At 37.2% G+C, this 20483-nt stretch overlaps 1 protein-coding gene across 1 annotated transcript in view; it reads left to right on the forward strand.

Moving 5' to 3' along the window:
* LOC150105771 (sister chromatid cohesion protein PDS5 homolog B-like) overlaps window positions 1–20483 on the forward strand; it is a 699562-nt gene that overhangs the window by 281112 nt on the left and 397967 nt on the right. Inside the window, exon 13 of the mRNA XM_090394553.1 lies at window positions 18205–18318. Within this exon, the coding sequence (XP_090250679.1) occupies window positions 18205–18318 (114 nt within the window). The remainder of the gene's footprint in view (window positions 1–18204; window positions 18319–20483) is intronic.

The raw sequence follows: 20483 nt of genomic DNA on the forward strand, positions 1-20483 counted from the left end.
TTGCTGACCTTCATATCATATCTATTACAACAGCTATTCAATTTAGTCAGAGAATCTTGCAGACTTGTAGCGGATTTATTTAGAAGTATAACAACGTCCGCATAAAGCAAAGAACTGACATTAACATCTCCAATTTTGATATCATGTTTAATACCACTTTCCTTCATAATGTGATCCATATAGATAATGAATAACAGAGGGGATAATGTACATCCTTGTCTCACACCAGATTTAACATTAAACCATCTTCCTATACTTCCTTCAATTCCAACTGCTGACTTACAACTCAAAGAAAGACTAAGTATTGCTTGATATAATGCCCCATTGACACCATATAACTGCAGCATATTGAATAGCTTCTCTCTTGGCACCTTGTCATATGCCTTTTCCAAATCGACAAAACTTTAATACAGATCTTTGTTATATTCCCATGCTTTCTCGACTATTTGTCGTAAAGTGAAGATCTGATCCTGACAGCCTCTATTTGGCCTGAATCCAGCTTGTTCTTCACCAAGCTTTTCTTCCACAATTCTTCTCAACCGTTTCTCAAGTATACTTGCATAGATCTTGTCAGGAACACTCAGTAGGGAAATACCTCTGTAATTTTCACATGCAGTTTTATTTCCCTTTTTATATATGGGTACAATGGGAGCTCTACTCCAATCATCGGGAATTTGTCCCTCTGTCCAGGCTTTCTGAACTATAAAGTGCAGCCACTGTAAGACTCTTATACCACCATACTTCAGCATTTCTGGTTGAATATCATCTACTCCTGCTGCCTTTCCACATTTCTTAAGGGTTCCACATTTCTTAAGGGGTGCTTAAGGGTCAAAGCTGTATAACTGAGAGGAGACCTCCACATAGCCTTTAAAGGAATGCGGAGAACCGACCAGGGCTTCTGACCTAATGTCCAATCCTCACCTTCTCGTGGTGCACCCTGTTGGGTATCTACTTTGATACTGAACGAACGAGGATGGGCTGGCAATTTGGGATTTAGCCAACCAAATTGTATTCTTATTGGTTAAACCAAAATAAAAAATGATGGTACAACATGACAAAATTTCATGCCGGCTGGGGCGTCGCCCGGTTAAACAAGGCCCCCGTTGTTTTCGCCAGGGAACCAGGGCAAACAGTGAAAAGTCAGCTACTGGAACAAATCTGAAAACAAACCCCAACTCAACATCACCAGAGTTAAAGATCGGTACTATCAACGTAAGAAGCCTGAATGGCAAAGAAATGGAGCTAGCTGAGGAATTAGATAAGTACCAGATCGACATAATAGGTGTGACTGAAACAAAAAAGACCAAAACTGGTGAGATCTTTCTGAGCAATAAATACAAAATGTTATATTCAGGCAATAACAATCAAGGAAAAGAAGGAGTAGCCATAGTATTCAACACAAAATACGAGGCTAATCTTCTTGAATGGCAGTCAGTCTCAAGTAGAGTAATGTGGGCAAATATGAGAATGGGGAACTGGACAATGAGACTTATTTGTGCCTATGGTCCCACAGAAGGTTCTACTAAGGTAGAAGTGGAGGAATTTTTTGAGGCTTTAGAAAAAGCAACTGACACAATGAAAAATGAAAAGTTGGTCCTTGTTGGGGATCTAAACAGTAGAGTAGGAAATGATTGTGAGACATACAAAAATATTTTGGGAAAATTTGGAGAAAAGAGCAAAGCTAATAATAATGGCAAATATCTGTTGGATTTCTGCTCAGGACATGGACTGGTTATTACTAACACCATGTTCCAACATAAAAATGTGCACAAATTCACATGGAGAGAAGAGGCTAGGAATAAGAAAAGTCTCATTGACTATGTTATTGTTGATAGTGATGTTTTCTCCCTGGTGCAGGACACCAGAGTGTACAGAGGATTTGAAATTGGAAGTGATCACTATTTAGTCTTGAGCAGGATAAAATTGAATTTCATATTGAAAAGAATAACATGTAAGAAAGTTTTAAAGCGAATAAAAGTTGAGCAGCTCTCAGATGTAAACTGTAGACTAAAATACAGAAATATTATTGAAAAGAAAATGAAAGAGTTTGAGAACAGGAATCAAACCTTGGAGATTCAGTGGCAAACTCTGAAGGAAACATTGATTGATTCTGCCAGAGAGGCATGTGGTGAGGTTGTGTGCAAAGATAAAAAAATCAGAACTCCCTGGTGGACACAGGAAGTTAAAGAGGCAGTGAAGGAAAAGAAGAAAGCATATCAAAAGTTCCTGGAAAATAAGTCAGCTTTTACTCTTACAGAATACAGAGACAAATGTAAGAAAGCTAAACAGTGTGTAAAACTAGCTAAACAAAAGTCATGGGAGGACTTTGGCAAGAATATAGAAAATAAATTTCGAGAAGGTGGCAAAATATTCTGGAGGTTGTTGAAGAAGCTTAGGAATGGAGGAAAGAGTGCTGTAAAAGGAATTAGAGATGATAAAGGTGAAATGAAAACAGGAGAAAAAGATATCCTTGAAGTATGGAGTAATTACTTTGAAAAACTGCTAAATGAAACAAGCAGTGATGACAGCACAGTGATAAAAAACACTGACCAGGCATGCAGTGAGGAATACATATCCATACTTGAAGTAGAAAAAGCCATCAAAGGCTTGAAATGTGGAAAGGCAGCAGGAGTAGATGATATTCGACCAGAAATGCTGAAGTATGGTGGTATAAGAGTCTTACAGTGGCTGCACTGCATAGTTCAGAAAGCCTGTACAGAGGGACGAATTCCCGATGATTGGAGTAGAACTCTCATAGTACCCATATATAAAAAGGGAAATAAAACTGAATGTGAGAATTACAGAGGTATTTCCCTACTGAGTGTTCCTGGCAAGATCTATGCAAGTATACTTGAGAAACGGTTGAGAAGAATTGTGGAAGAAAAGCTTGGTGAAGAACAAGCTGGATTCAGGCCAAATAGAGGCTGTCAGGATCAGATCTTCACTTTACGACAAATAGTCGAGAAAGCATGGGAATATAACAAAGATCTGTATTTAAGTTTTGTCGATTTGGAAAAGGCATATGACAAGGTGCCAAGAGAGAAGCTATTCAATACGCTGCAGTTATATGGTGTCAATGGGGCATTATATCATGCAATACTTAGTCTTTATTTGAGTTGCGAGTCAGCAGTTAGAATTGAAGGAAGTACAGGAAGATGGTTTAATGTTAAATCTGGTGTGAGACAAGGATGTACATTATCCCCGCTGTTATTCATTATCTATATGGATCACATTATGAAGGAAAGTGGTATTAAACATGATATCAGAATTGGAGATGTTAATGTCAGCTCTTTGCTTTATGAGGATGATGTTATACTTCTAAATAAATCCGCTACAAGTCTGCAAGATTCTCTGACTAAATTGAATAGCTGTTGTAATAGATATGGTATGAAGGTCAGCAATAAAAAGACAAAGACAATGAAAATAGGCAGAATCATTGAAAATGTCAACTGTGTTGTGAATGGAGAACCTGTGGAACAAGTAAAACATTTCAGCTACTTAGGCACAATTTTTACTGAAGATGGTAAACTAAATATAGAAATAGACAACAGAATCAGCAAAGCTGGTATCGTGGGAAGTCAATTGAATAAATTCATATGGAATAAGAGAGAAATTAGTCGGAACACTAAATTAGCTGTATACAAGACAGTGTTCAAACCAGTTTTAACTTATGGATCTGAGAACTGGGTCAGAAGTAAAACACTTGACCAAAGACTAGAGACCACAGATATGAGAGTCCTGAGAAAGATTATAGGCTTGAACAAATGGCATCAATGGCAATATCATATTAAAAATGAGGATATTAGGAGAGAACTTGACATTGTCAGCATCCAGGAATGCGTTAGCAGAGCTATTCTCAGATGGTATGGTCACTTAAATAGAATGGGAGAGGAAAGATTAGCAAAACAAGTGTTCTCTGCCAGGTTGGCAGGAAAACGACCCAGAGGAAGACCAAGATATAGGTGGATTGATACGGTACAAAGTGCCTTAGACGATAGAAATATAAGATCTGATAATGTTGGAGTCTTGACAAGTAACAGACTGATTTGGAGGAAAATTGTAGATAGGAAGTTAGTAATGATGTAATTTTTTCATGTAGTACTGTCATATCCTGTACACCCCTTGAGGGTACATGGCAGGAATTTGATGATGATGATGATATATGGGTACAATGGGAGCTCTACTCCAATCATCGGGAATTTGTCCCTCTGTCCAGGCTTTCTGAACTATGAAGTGCAGCCACTGTAAGACTCTTATACCACCATATTTCAGCATTTCTGGTTGAATATCATCTACCCCTGCTTCCTTTCCACATTTCAAGCCTTTGATGGCTTTTTCTACTTCAAGTATGGATATGTATTCCTGACTGCATGCCTGGTCAGTGTTTTTTACCACTGTGCTGTCATCACTGCTTGTTTCATTTAGCAGTTTTTCAAAGTAATTACTCCATACTTCAAGGATATCTTTTTCTCCTGTTTTCATGTCACCTTTATCATCTCTAACTCCTTTTACAGCACTCTTTCCTCCATTCCAAAGCTTCTTCAACAACCTCCAGATTATTTTGCCACGTTCTTGATATTTATTTTCTATATTCTTGCAAAAGTCTTCCCATGACTTCTGTTTAGCTAGTTTTACACAGTGTTTAGCATTCTTGCATTTGTCTCTGTATTCTCTAAGAGCACAAGCTGACTTATTTGACAGGAACTTTTGATATGCTTTCTTCTTTTCCTTCACTGCCTCTTTCACTTCCTGTGCCCACCAGGGAGTTCTGATTTTTTTATCCTTGCAGACAACCTCACCACATGCCTCTCTGGCATAATCAATCAATGTTTTCTTCAGAGTTTGCCACTGAATCTCCAAGGTTTGATTCCTGTTCTCAAACTCTTTCATTTTCTTTTCAGTAATCTTTGTGTATTTTAGTCTACAGTTCACATCTGAAAGCTGCTCAACTTTTATTCGCTTAAAACTTTCTTACATGTTATTCTTTTCAATATGAAATTCAATTTTATCTTGCTCAAGACTGAATAGTGATCACTTCCAATTTCAAATCCTCTGTACACTCTGGTGTCCTGCACCAGGGAGAAAACATCACTATCAACAATAACATAGTCAATGAGACTTTTCTTATTCCTTGTCTCTTCTCTCCATGGGGAACTAGACAATGAGACTTATTTGGGCACATTTTATGTTGGAACATGGTGTTAGTAATAACCATTCCATGTCCTGAGCAGAAATCCAACAGATATATGCCATTATTATTAGCTTTGCTCTTTTCTCCAAATTTTCCTAAAATATTTTTGTATGTCTCACAATCATATGCTACTCTGCTATTTAGATCCCCAACAAGGACCAACTTTTCATTTTTGATATTGTGTCAGTTGCTTTTTCTAAAGCCTCAAAAAATTCCTCAACTTCTACCTTGGTGGGACCATAGGCACAAATAAGTCTCATTGTCTAGTTCCCCATTCTCATATTTGCCCACATTACTCTACTTGAGACTGCCTGCCATTCAAGAAGATTAGCCTCGTATTTTGTGTTGAATACTATGGCTACTCCTTCTTTTCCTTGCTTGTCATTGCCTGAATATAACATTTTGTATTTATTGCTCAGAAAAATGTCACCAGTTTTGGTCTTTTTTGTTTCAGTCACCTCTATTATGTCGATCTGGTAGTTATCTAATTCCTCAGCTAGCTCCATTTCTTTGCCATTCAGGCTTCTTACGTTGATAATACCGATTTTTAACTCTGGTGATGTTGAGTTGGGGTTTGTTTTTAGATTTGTTCCATAGCCGACTTTTCGCTGTTCGTCATGGTTCCCTGGTGAAAACAACTGGGGCCTTGTTTAACCGGGCCTCCGGTTAAACAAGGCTCCCGTCCCAGCCGGCATGAAATTTTGTCATGTTGTACCATCATTTTTTATTTAGGTATATCATTAATTAAGAAAGAATATTTTTTTTAGCATATCATTAATTAAGAAATATTATTTTACACTAGAAGAAATAATATTTTACACTAGAATTACAATAACTAGAAGTCTTATAAAAGTGGACTGAGCTGTATGGAGAATGCTTCACATTTCAGATCTAATCTCATTGATAGCTTTGAAGAGAATGAAATGGTGACATTCTCCCCTACAGCCTAGACTTGGTTCCATTGGACTTCTGGCTATTTTCCGAATTGGATATGAACCTAAAAATTGCAAAATATTTAAAAATAACAGATGTAATTCTATATTTAAACCAAACCTAGTACAAAAATAAAGTACATGTAGGTCAATTTTAGGTCAATAATAAACATGTCTGATAAAAGGTGAGAAGATGGTTTCCCCAAAAACAAAAATAGAAAATTTAGTATATTGGCCTTGACAAACTTGTTAAACAGAAGAAAAATTGTGCTGAGAGAGAGAGAGAGAGAGAGAGAGAGAGAGAGAGAGTAAATGCATGAAAATAGAGACTTCAAACTGTCTTTTTTTTTTTCTTTTTTTCTTTTTTTTTAATTAACATATCTTTTTTCTTTTGTGGGGTAGGAGCTAATACAGTGGAGGTATTAATTTTGGAATTTTTATGAAAATATAGTTTCCACTTGCTTATGAATTTTGGAAAAACACTTGTTTATTTACTTCCCTCAGAACTGTAATATTTCTCAATGGAAGTAAATGAAGCAAAAAAGTTTATCAAGAAATATGGTATGAAACAGTTTTGCTAACTGAAAGGTGTGTTGTTCTCAAAATGTAGAGGACAAATGGATGTTTGATTATTATGGTAACAATACTGCTTTTAGATATGCTGTAATCTGTTTTCTACATTTGCATTATCATGATGTAAAATAGTTTTTACCACTCAGATATTACTACATTTTTAAATGTAGTAAAATCTGAATGCAGTATCTGTGTACTTGCAGTATTAGGCATATTTTATTTCATACTGAAAGTGTAATGTATAAAGCCATAAGTAGGGAAGATTTTGTTGGAAATAGGATTAAACTGCTTCTGTGTTCCTTCCCCCCCCCCCCCTCCTGACCACTCAATAATTCAGTAAATAGGATGATGAACGAATCAGTGAAATATCATCAGTCTTAACAAATTCATAGTTTATATGGTCCTGAAATGGTACTGTAGGTATTAACATCCTTCATTTAAAACTAACATGAAAAAGAACCAGAACTTAGTTATACACTTTTAACTGTCTGTTTTTCCAGATCCCTCTATATAGTATATGGCATGTGTACTGATTCTCTAATAAATGAATAAGGATTTCTTAAACTAACCTCCTCCTGATCAGGAAAAGGAAAGAGTAATAACAGAATTCAATACTAAATATGAATTTAATATTCATATAGAGAATAGAGAATTGAATAATGAAACTTATTTATGCCTCTGGTCCTGCAGAAACTTCTGCTAACAAACAAGTGGATTATTTTTCAAGACAATAGAGATAGCAGTTGAATAAAGAAAATGGAAAAGCTGATCCATATTGGAAATTCAAACCTCAAAGTAGGAAATGAACCCAGTCATATGTGGGAAAATTTGGAGAAAAGAGCAAAGCTAATAACAATGGTAAGTGACTGATGAATTTCTTCAGGGCATGAACTAGTCTTAACTGAAATGGTTTAACAGAAAATAAAAAAGATGAGATAGATGCTATGAGTGAGACCGCGTTGTTGAGCGGAGTGATACAAAGAGCAAAGCGGCAGCTAGAGCGTATAAACAAAAGTCTGCTGAGTGTACCAGCCAATAATAAAAAGTATGATAGGAAAAATAAGAGTATGAGTTTGAACTTAAACAAAATGAAGGAGAGAGTGCTGTATGGAGATTCGTTAGTACGAGGTGTGTTAGTAGAGGATTTGACAAAATCGTACCAACTTGGTGCGACCATAAAGGATGTAACTGAGTCTATTAGAGAGCAAAAGGAAAGGGTGTAAGAAATGATTGTTGTGGCAGATACGAATGATTTGAAAGGAGATAAAATGGAAATGATAGAGAACCTGAATAAATTGTTTGAGGTAGCAAAAGAAAAGAGTGAGAGAGTTAGGATGATTAGTCTTTTTCCGCAGTATGACAGTGAAGTGTTTAAAAGGAGGGCCATAATTGCAAATGATTTTATGCATGGGTTATGTATGACGAGAGGTGTGGAATTTGTGGACGTGTGGAGTGAGTTCAATGGGCGAAAGGATCTATATAAGATGAATGGCTTGCATTTGAATGGATTTGGTGTAAGGAGACTTGAGAAAGTGTTGTTGAATGAAGTGGATGTGCAGAATCAGGGAAACTAGATTTATTAAGGGGGTGGGGGGGGTTAGATATGCAGACCTTATGAAGGCAGTTGAATGTATGAATGAGTATAATATGCCCGAGCGAATAAGGACAACAAATCAGAATGGGATAGTTAATATGAGGCATCAAGGTAGGGAGGGGGCTAATGGGGGGTCTTAAATTCATGTACACTAATGCTAGGAGTATTAGGAACAAGAAGTAAGAATTTTTGGCCATGATTGGCACTTCCAGACCACAGGTTATTGGCATTACTGAAACATGGCTGACTGTAGATGATATAGCTAGTGGGATTGAATGTGATGGGTATAGTGTGTTCAGGAATGACAGGGAGAATAAAATACGGGGAGGAGTATTGTTGATGATAGCTGATGAGCTGCAGCCAAGGAGAATAGAAGTTGAATTGCAGGATAGAGAAAAGAGCACATTTGAGGCCATTTGGTGTGAGATTGTGGCTAGCAGAACAAAATATACAATTGGGTGTTGCTATAGACCAGGTGATGGAAAAGATGGTGGAGATAGTATGCACAAGCAAATAGAAGAAATGAGTGGAAGGAGGGTAATTATTATGGGAGATTTCAACTATGGTCGCATTGATTGGAGTGAGGAGAGGACACACAGGAGGAAGGAACTGGATTTTATGCGGTTATTAAGGGATAACTATCTGTGACAGCATGTAATGGAAAATGGCTAGAAGTTGGTAGTGCATGGGAGGCAGTTAAGAAGTGTTTGCATGAAGCAATGGCTGACTGTATACCTAGAGTCCGAATAATAAATCAAGTAGGGAGTTAAATGGATGAATAATACCATTAGTTTTAGCTGCAAAAAAAAAAAAACAACTATGGGGGGAATTTAAGGAGAAAGGTGACCGGCAGGCACATGAACGGTATAAAGCGCAGGCCAGAAGGGTAACGAGTGTGGTAAGAAATGCAAAAAAGGATTACAAAAGAACATTGGCCATGCAGGCTAAAGAGAATCTTAAACAGTTTTTTCAATATCTTGCAAGTAAAAGAAAAAATGTATATGGCAGAATGATTTTAAAGAATGCCAATGGTAGGGAGGTAACTGAATCAGTTGATATAGTTGAGTTACTGAGTGAGCACTTTGCAAGAATATATCATCCAGGTGGTGACATTGCAGAAATGAATGAACCAATAGATTATACGGGAATTGTGATGAATGAAGTGGAGGTGAGTAGTCTATTGCATAACTTCAATGTCAATACATCTGTGGGATTGGATGGTATACCAGCTCGTGTCGTATGTGAAGTGGCTAAAGAATTGTCAGTACCCTTGACCATTTTGTTTAATTTGAGTCACGGGTCTGGGTTAGACCAAAGGGGGTGGAAAGAGGGGAAAATAGTTCCACTGCATAAAGGAGGTTCCAAGACTGCTGTTGTAAATTACCGACCGATTAGCATATCAGGAATCGTTGTCAAGGTCTTGGAGAAATTAGTCAAGAAAAGAATACAGGATTGGATTGATGAAAATGGGATATTGTATGGGAGACAACATAGTTTGGTGAAGGGTAGATCATGCCTCAGTAACTTGCTCACATTTTATAACACAGTGACGGCTGAACTGGATAAGGGTAATGGGTTTACAGTGATTCTACTGGACCTTGCAAAGGCCGTTGACAAGATACCACATGGAACTCTAATCAGTAAACTGGAGCAGATGGGAATGGATATAGGGTTGGTGAGATGGGTAGGAGGGTGGTTGATGGAGAGATACCAGAGAGTGGTTTATTCAGGAGTTGAGTCCAAAAGACGACTTGTGGTGTGCCGCAGGGCTCTGTTCTTGGACCGCTACTTTTATTTGTTCATCAATGATGTAGGAAAGGATCTGAGAGGAAGTGTTCACTTGTTTGTTGATTATGCAAAGTTGGGTAGAGCAATTGTGAGTGCACAGGATGTCAAAATTTTACAGGATGATTTGGATAGTTTGGAGGACTGGGCTAGGGAAAATGGATGTCAATTTAATGTGGCAAAGTGTAAGGTTATGCATTTTGGGGTGAAAAGAATAGGAGCAGTATATCACATTGGTGGAACCGTACCAGGAGATTGATGAGGCAAGGGATTTGGGAGTGTTGGTGGATAGGGAATTGAAGTTTAGGGGGCACATTGCAAAAGTGGCAAAATCAGCTCATCAAATTACTTGGCTTCTGAAAAATAATTTAACAAGCAGAGACAAACAAGTTATTGTTCTTTTGTATCAAGACTTGATAAGATCCCATCTGGACTACTGTGTCCAGATATGGGCGCCAGGGTTTCTTCTTGATGGGGAGGAGGTGGAGAGAATCCAGAGACGAGTGACGAAGATGATAGCAGGTTTGTGGAATGAAGCTTATGAGAACAGGTTGAAGATTTGTGGGTTGCAAAAATTGATCGATAGGTGGAAAAGGGGTGATATGATTGAGACATTCAAATTACTGAAGGGTTTCTATAAGATTAATCCAGAAGATATTTCTGGATTAATGGTGGTGGGAGGACTAGGGGGCCATACATGGAAGCTTGGCAAGAATGTGGTTAGCAGGGGTGTTAGAGCTAGGTTTGTTACTTGGAGAGTGGAATAAGCTGCCAGAGTCTGTTGTGGATGCTACGACCGTGAATGAGTTCAAGGCGAGGTATGATAGATACTGTGTGAATGTCGAATAGTTGTTCTTGACATGATGATAGGGCCTCCCTCGATGAGACTGTGGACTCCTTGGAGTTGCCCAGAATTATAATAATAATAACTAACATCATGTTTCAGCATAATACTCTACACAAATTCATATAGTGAGAAGGCACACACAAGAAAGAAAATATCTTACTTGACCATGTTGACAGTGATATATCTTCATGCTGGTTCAAAAGAATATATACAGGGAGATTTTAAATAGGAAGTGATCATCACTTAGTTAAAGCAGGATATTATTATTACGGGTATCTCCATGGAGTCAGTAGACTCAGCACGGGAGACCCAAACTATCAAAACAATATCTATCATATCTCTCCTTGAATTCATTTACAGAAGAAGAACTCACAAACCTCGTTCTCACACCCTTGTTAACTACACTTTTCTTTAATTTCCAGGGAAGACCTCTTGTTCTTCCATTACTATCACACAGCTGAAACATTTCCCCTGCATCAATCTTATAAAAAACTTTTAGTAATTTAAATGTTTCTATCATATCCCCTCTTCTTTGCCTATCAACCAACCTCTGCAATCCACAAGCTCTCAATTTCTCAATGTAGAGAGCATTTTTTACATCACTCATCAACCTAGTCACTCTCCTCTGAATCCTCTCCACAACCTCCTCATCTGGATGTTAGTGTGTTCCTCAATAACCATGTAATCCTATGTGTAATCTTGGATTACGTTCAGGGGACACCTTAGCAATGTGTCCCGTGAACTTCATCTCCCTATCCACCAACACCCCTTAAATCCCTAGCCTCATCAATCTCTTGGAGTAACGTTCCATCAATGTAGTACACAGCCGGTAATCTTTTAATCCCAAAATGCATAACCTTACACTTTTCCACATTGAACTGACATCCATTACCCTTTGCCCATTTTGTCAGCTTATTTAAATCATCCTGCAAGCTCTCAACATCAGTTTGATTTTTTATTGCACTACCACTTTTGCATCATCAGCAAATAACTGAATATCTCCCCTCAAGCCATTTGCTATATCATTTATGTACAAATTAAACAACAATGGCACAAGCACAGAGTCCTGAGGCACACCACTGGTCACCTGCCTCATCCTGGACTCTGCTCCTCCATACACCACCTTCTGGTATCTCTCCCTGAGCCATTCTCCTATCCATATCACCAGTTTAGTATCCATTCCCATCTGCTCCAATTTGCATGACAGTGTTCCACGGGGTATCCTATCAAAAGCCTTAGTGAAATCCAGAAATACCACTGTGTAGCCATTTCCTTTGTCCAACTCAGATGTCATTCTAGTATAAAAAGTTAATAGATTGCTAAGGCAGGATCTACCTTAAACAAAACCATGTTGACCCCTATAGAGTATCATATCCTGATCCACCCATTCTTGAATTTTGTCTTTAACCAACTTTTCCAATACTTTTACCTTCACTCCCGAGATGGTGATTGGTCTGTAATTAACTACCGCAGTTTCAGAGCCACCTTTATGCAAAGGAGCTACTTTGCCTTCCTTCCACTCCCTAGGGACCATACCAGAGTTCAAACTTAAGCTAAATAACCAAGTAAGAGGCGTTGACAATTCCTTTGCACATTCACACAACACCCAAGCTGATATTTCATCTAAACCTACAGCAGTGTTTGCATTTAAATTTTGCAATTTCCACTCCCTAGGGACCATACCAGAGTTCAAACTTAAGTTAAATAACCAAGTAAGAGGCGTTGACAATTCCTTTGCACATTCACACAACACCCAAGCTGATATTTCATCTAAACCTACAGCAGTGTTTGCATTTAAATTTTGCAATATATTAAATACCTCTGATTTCTTAACTTCAATTCTCACATTAGTTATTTTTGCAGTTACATAGATATTCTCAATTGGGTGATAGACTTTTGAAAAGTGATCACTCAGTAACTCGACTGTTACATCTGAATTTGTCACCTCAATACCATCAGCACCCACTAAAGTTATCGTTCTGAAGTCATTCTTCCTTTTATTTGCCACATAGCGGAAGAACTCTTTGGGATTACCCTTGATCTCATTGGCTAAAGTCTTCTCTATTATCTGATTTAGCTTTTCTTACTATGCTGGTACCCTTCCTAGCTTGAGCCTTGTACTGCTCATGGGTGTGATCGCATTTCTCCTTGTACGTTCTCCATAACATTATCTTTTTTTGCAGATCAAGCTTAATACTACAGCTCATCCATCTAACGCCTACCTTGTTTGTCTTCCTGAACGTGGGAACACAATCTGATATTGCTTTCCTCAGATGCCTGCTGATTTTATCCCCTGCAATATGTTCTGCCATGGGATGGCTGCAAGCTCACTCTGAAGCTTGTTATAATTGCCTAACCTGTAGTTCCGTATATACCCCTCCTTAACAGAAAAATCCACAGATTTTGCAACCTCCCAGATCAATACCATGATCGCTCTCACCAATTGGTGAGAGCGATCATGTGGTATTGACTCTCACACCACGTGTCCCTTCAGTTATGTGCTGTTTCAAGTAATTATCTCGCAGAAGATGTATGAATTCCATTTCCTTTTTGCCACGTGATATTTCCTCCTTCCAATTGATATCACCACAATTAAAATCCCCCATAATAATCACTAAAGCTGCACTCATTGCACTAATTTGCTGATGCACGAATTCAATCCCCCCCCCCCCCCATACCCTCCTGGCCTATAGCAGCAACCAACTGTATATTTGGTTGCGTTTGTCACTATTTCACACCAGACCACCTCAAATGAACTCTCATTCACATGTTTATCATCTTGATATACTACTTTCTTTGGCTGCAACACATCAGCTATCATCAACAGTACTGTACTCCTCCCCCTGTTCTATCTTCTCTATCCTCCCTGAAAATACTGTACCCATGACATTCAATTCCATTGAACACATCTTCTGCTGACAGCTAAGTTTCACTAATTTCAGTAGTCCCATGCCGATTTTTATCCCCTCTATTCTGCAATTTATTCTGCAAATAAGGATCAACAAATATACAATCACTGCTAAAGTCACTCTCTCTCTCTCTCTCTCTCTCTCTCTCTCTCTCTCTTACACTCAACCTTTTCAATTTTAGTTTCCCTGCCCAATTATTTCAACTTGTTCAGAAAATAGTAACTTCTTCAATTGCTTATGACCTTCCATGTTCAGATGCAACCCATCTCTAGCATACAACTGCCTTTTTCCTTCAAACACACTCCAGACATCAACAAATTCCAGACCTCTTTTTTTGTACATTCTTGCAATCATATCATTCATTATCATCGCTCGTCTGCTTAACTCATAAGTGTTCTTAAATCTTTTGCTACCCAATTTGTACTATCACTCAGGTCATTTGTAGCCACCATGACTATCATCTTGTCTGCATCATTGCCCTCTCTTTATTGCTAAAGCCACTCTCTATTGTCCACCAGCCAAGCACTCCTCAGGCATACTGCTCTCCATACCCTTAATCATAGAATCACCATATATTTTACCACTCATAACTTCATTAAAGTCCAAAAAAGCATCACTCATGGTCTCATTTTCTGCGCTATTCAGCATGACTCTCCCAGTTTCATTACTCAACGCTCTTTTACTTACCCTTCACTCTCACGACATCTCGCTTCTTCTAGACCTCTTGTGCTTTTATTTTGTTGACTCCCAATCACTCCCATACTATTTATTACTTCATCATTCACCAAAGACTCTCCCATGCGTAATTCTGTTTTTGTTGCTTCAGCTAAAGTAATCTCTATAGTCCTAATTTCTCTGTTCAACACATTTAACTCAGTTTTAACTTCCAGTACCTCCTTACTGAGCACTTCCAATTCCTCTTGCAGAAGATGAAGGTCAGTTTTCATTTTCATGAACTCCCACCGAAGTTCTTCTGCTATGGTCCCGATGTCTACTTCCATTCCTAAATGCTCCAGCCTATCCCGACACTTCTCACATAGATCAACATTTTCATTCTTCTCATTTAGCCAGACCATCCACAGATCCTTCACATTCTTTGGCGCATACATGTAGCAGTTTCCACAATGCATCCATTGCAAAAAAATCTAACGCTCAGCCAGCCTTTCATGTAGAAGATATACGCTTCTTGTTGGACGCCATCCTTAGACACTGAGGTAGTGAAACAAACAGCAGCAAAAACACAATATATACAACAGAGTTTCAAACAATAACACCACTGGTGGGCACTTGTATCTAACCGATGCACAACTGCAGAACAATTTGAGAAAAAAAAAAAGCCACACTATACTTAAATTTAAAAACACGTTTTCTAGCCTAACTGAACACGACCGCCACGTTCACCAGCAACACTAGCACCACCACAATAAGTGGTAGGGGGTTGCAGATTCCCTTTCCACACAAAGTTTGTAGGACAATCACAAACATCCATGCTCGCAGTGGGATTTGAACCCACAGCCTCTTGGCTGGAGAGCGGACATGATTATGATATTAAAAACAAAAATATATAAAAGTGTTTCAAAAAGGATTAAAGTTAAGCAGCATTTAGAGGAAATTTATAGATTTATCTATACTAATATTATTTTTAAAAAATGAAAGAGTTTGATTGATTCAGCTAGGGAAGCACGTGCTGGAGTTGCTTGCAAGGATAGGAAAAAACTGAATATTATGCGGTTGCAAGAAGTTAAAGAGGCATTCCTGGAAAAGAAGAAAGTTCATTGGCAGATGCCCTGAGAAAATACAGAGAAAAAGTATATTCATTAAGAGAACTAAGTTAAAAGTGGAAACAAAGGTCATGAGCAGACCTATAAGAATATAGAAGACAGATATCACAAAAATGCCTGATGTTTGGGAAGCTATTGTAAAGCTTCAAAATGATGCATAGAATACTGTAAAAAGAACTAAGATGATAAAGGTGAAGATAAAGATATACTGTACTGGATATCTGGAGTATTACCTTGAAAAGTTATTAAATGAGATAAGCATTGACCAAACTATGATGAAAATACTCAAGAAAGGTAGAATAGGCCACAGAAACATGAAATGTGGAAAGGCAGCTAGGGTAGATGAGAGACAACCAGAAATTCTCAGATGTGGAGGTATAAAAGAGTTTTTATAGTGGCCATACATCATCTGTCTTCCTGATGATGACCAATTCCTCACTCACATGGACCATCTGTTGAACATGTCTCTACCATAAAGATCAGTGTTCCAGGCAGCCCATGGACATTTTCTTTCAAATTCTATCTCTCCATGATGGTCTCATTCTGAACTCTATCTCTGAAGGTGAGATACACACATACTTCATTATAAGCCATCCATCTCTACAGCTGTTATAAGACTCTTCCACTTCACATTCAATGTCCATCCTTCTCCTCTATACATCAGAACACTCTCTACTATCATCTTTGGAGTATGATCATCTTGGTTTCCTGTTAAATGTCTTGACTCCATAACATAACATAACACACACCATTCAGTTGTTTAATAGCATTACAGATTTCGTTGACACGATCATCTGCATCTTTCTCACATGTCATGGCTTATGAAGAGCAGATTCCAAGTATCTGAAATGATCTACTGATTTGACTTTACTGATTTAAATTTAGAAAATCTAAATCTCTGCCTTCTCTACCAACCAACAAATATTTTGTCTTAGTAAAATTTACTTTTATTTAAAAAAAAAATCAGCTAACACCTTTTTGTTCCCATATAAGAAGTAGGCAAGGCCGTTTTTTTGCCCTATCTAACTTTTTGGAGACTGAGTGGGCAGTTCAATCTCCACTGGTAGCCAATCAGAGATAGCTGGCCCAAGGCTATCACTAATTAATCAGCATGCAGTGAAGAAGGCGACTAGTAAGTGCCGCTATCTGGTGGTCCCTAACAATATTTTTAATGTCTGAAAATAGTATGGGTTTGACGGCCGATTTTCTTGAGCTTACGGGACGAAAAACCGAGTTTCTGGGAGAAAAAACACCACTTCTACTGAGCTACATAGGCTCTATCTTTTATTTTTACTTTTGTTTTACTAAAAGTAAAATTTATTTTTCAATTCCCATGCTGTCAATCAACCAGTTTCCTCATCATAAAATCTGTGTCATCCTGACTTTGAGCAATTATTACTTGATTTGTCAGCAAAGAATAGTGAATGAATGACACTGCTTCCAATCTCAATTCCCGTAGCTCTACATGAAACATTCCAGTTTACCAGCACTGCATCAGGGTAAATCTTAAACAGGATTGGTGACATTCCACATCCTTGTCTCAGACCTTTACATCTTACAAAGTCAGCTGATACTAGCCCCCACACTTAACAGCTGGTCTGCATTATTTGGTGCAGAGTCAATTGAATACATGGAAGAAGAGAGAAATTAGGCAAAAACACTAAACTGGAAGTATCGTCATTATTTATTCAAGAATGAATAAGAAAATATATGGGAAAATATGCCAGAATCTATTAAATTAAAGTGAACCAGCATGCAGTGTTATGTACCTGTTAGTAAATGTCAAATAGTCATGTGTCTCATCTTCAGTAAACTATCAATATATACAGGACTTTTTTCAAAACCAATTTTTGGAACTTGAGAGTTGGGTAAAAAGCTAATCAGAAAATAGGGATCACTGATATGAACATTTTGAGAAAAATTTGGGAGCAAACAGGTGGTATCAATTACAAAATTGCATTAATAATGAAGGTAATTAGAAGAAAATTGGCAATGTTAGAATTCAAAAATATGTGAGCAGGTCTAATCTAAATGACATGGTCACTTAAACAGAATAGGAAAAGTTTCACAACAGGTATTTGATACCAAGATTGCAAGACAAAGATCTAGATGCATTTGAAAGTGTTCTAGAAGACAGAAATATGACAGTTTTGGAGTACTGCCAAGTGACAGACTAATTTGGAGAAAATTGTTGATAGGAGATTAGTAATAATTTAACTTATCCTTATAGTACTGCTGTAGTGTTCTCCACACACCTTGAGGGTATATATTAGGAAGTTGATGATGATGGCTTCCACTGATGAGTTGAGATACTGAGATCGTGATGATTTCCATCTAATGGATAATCTTTTGGCACATATTGGAATTTGATCTTTTGTTATAGCATTGAGAACAACTTATAATATTTTTCTGTTTTTTTGTTTTTCAAATTTAACTAATGATCTCTGGTAATTTTTTTACACTGTAATGAAAAAAATGTAATAGTGAAAGTAAAAAAAAAAAATTAATGTTTGTCATTGAGTATTTACTGTAAACCAAATGTAATGCTTTTTAATTTCATCTCTCTCTCTCTCTCTCTCTCTCTACTGTCAGAATATTAGTTGAACGCATTTTACATACTTGTTTGGTGCCATATCAGTGTCAGTTGGAAGACAGAATGAAGAAGCTTTATTATTTATTTACTTCAGTTGATGAACATGCTGTTAGGTAAGACATGTATATAGATCTGTTTGTTTTTTTATTGTTGGATTTATAGTAAAATTCAATTAATTCAAAGTTCGGCAATGTGGCAATTATTCACATTAAACTAAAACTAATTTAAAGTATGCTAAAATTGTCTGCAAAGTTGTGAGGTTTTTTATTATTTATTTATTTTTAACTATCTGTATATCTTTTAGAAAGAAATTCTTCAATTTTTTTTTTCTAAATTGATCATGAATTTTTTCTCTTTATGAAAAATAGTAAACATGAAATAATTTTCGATTTTCATGCAAAGGTTCTTTGTACTTATTATATGTACTTAGCATAATATTCATATTTAGCTGGTGATTTAAAAGGTTTAAAAGAAATATAACCTTAAAAACAAATGTTAGTTTATTGGAAGTGTTTTGCTGGAAGTTTTTTTTCACTTGGTTAGACTATAATAAATTTATTTTAATCCTTTATCCAAGTGTAAGCAAACAAAAAGTTTGCGCCTGAAGTATCTTCAGGACTGAGGCAACTCGTGGTAAAGGTGGACTACGCTCTCATCACTACTTGTCTTAGTATCTTCCATAATACAAAGCACATCTCAGTTATCTATATTAGACATGTAGCAGCTTCTTATGTTACACTTAGCTAAACTTCGTTCACTACATATATAGGTTTACATTCATCTTCCCTTTCATTACCACAACTTATTATTAACTAACTAAATACTAACAATTTCCTGTAAACATACATACAATTCTCTGTTGTAATCTTTTAAGACATCAACAAAATTGTGCTTACTTACATTGACTCTTACAAACACAGTTCAGTCAACTTGAATAAACTTCAGCTAGTTGAGCTTGACAGTGCTTTTCTCCCTGGGTACTGCTTGCCTAGGCTGTTCTGCTGTAGAAGTTTTCTGGGAAAGCTTAGGTTGATTTTCTGTTGGGAAACTGGAATGGAACTGCCGAGGTCAGTGCAGTGTGTAACAGGTCACTACACTCTCATAGGACGTCCTTACAGCTACAGGAAATCCCCCCCCCCCATGCACCTGGAACCAAAATCTGGAGACAAAAAAAAAACAAGAGCCGAGAAAGAGAGTTGCTTCCCCCTTTTATATCGTCACTAATCCTTTGTTCTCCACAATGTAGTTTCCAGGATTATCTGCCAGCATGATGACGTCACGTTGGCTCCCTCCATTCTTGGGCACATATTTCTATGTTTCCAAGACCTTGCAAACGTTTGTTTTTACTTCATCATCACTAAAATCTGGGTCACTAAAATCCCTTGCTTTCCATTTTACATATACTTCAATATAAATTAAATTACGCATTTTAACAGTATAAGTATAATATTCATTTTATTACATTATAATTTCTATTTTCTTAAATGTTCAGAAACCTCTGTAAAAGCGATCTCAAAAAATTAAATAATAAAATTTTTCACAAGTGATTTTACACTTTTATGGGTGGGAGCAAATAAAAAATAAGTAAATAAAAAGTCATCTTTATTGTGGAGTAATGGTTATAGTTGTCCTGTTGCACTATTTGCTTTAGAGCAGACTACATGGGATCATGAACTGATCCATATTGGTCATGTCTGCCACTGATTACAGTTTAATGGGACACCAGACATGATCACTTTGACCTCCAGGGATATTCATCTTCTTGTGAATGACATTGATTTTTCACTTTTTGAAGCTTGCAGAAGAGCATGCTCCAAAATGCAGAGCATCCCAAAACACAATCCATAGGTGAGCTAGGTCTTCTTGTGTTAACAGAGACAAAAAATGTGTGTTTGTTAACCATCGATTAGTGCAGTAAGGATTGTTTGTGTATGTCTCACAAACTTGTTCATGGAGCCCTGGCTAGAATTTGCTTTGCTGAATTCAATTAACATCTTTCTCAAAGTGGCTCCTACAATGGCAGAATTTAGTTGTGTGCTGTGGGTTGGATTTTTTTACTGGTTTTGATGCATGTGCTTAGGTGTCCATGCAACTGTTGGTGGGAGCTTTTTAATTTACTGGTATTCGATGCATAAGTATCATCAATATCCCATGCTGAGATAATTAGTTGTACACTAATTGTAGTAATTCCTACAAATTAAAAAAAAAAAAAGGAAGAACTTCTAAAGTGTCTTTAGTATTGCAATTATGCAGAATTCCTGATGTGAGATAGATATTT

This window comes from Typopeltis vanoorti, chromosome 6, assembly GCF_054136105.1.
Source record: "Typopeltis vanoorti isolate ZY-2024b chromosome 6, IOZ_Tvanoo_1.0, whole genome shotgun sequence".
NCBI classification, from domain to species: domain Eukaryota; kingdom Metazoa; phylum Arthropoda; class Arachnida; order Uropygi; family Thelyphonidae; genus Typopeltis; species Typopeltis vanoorti.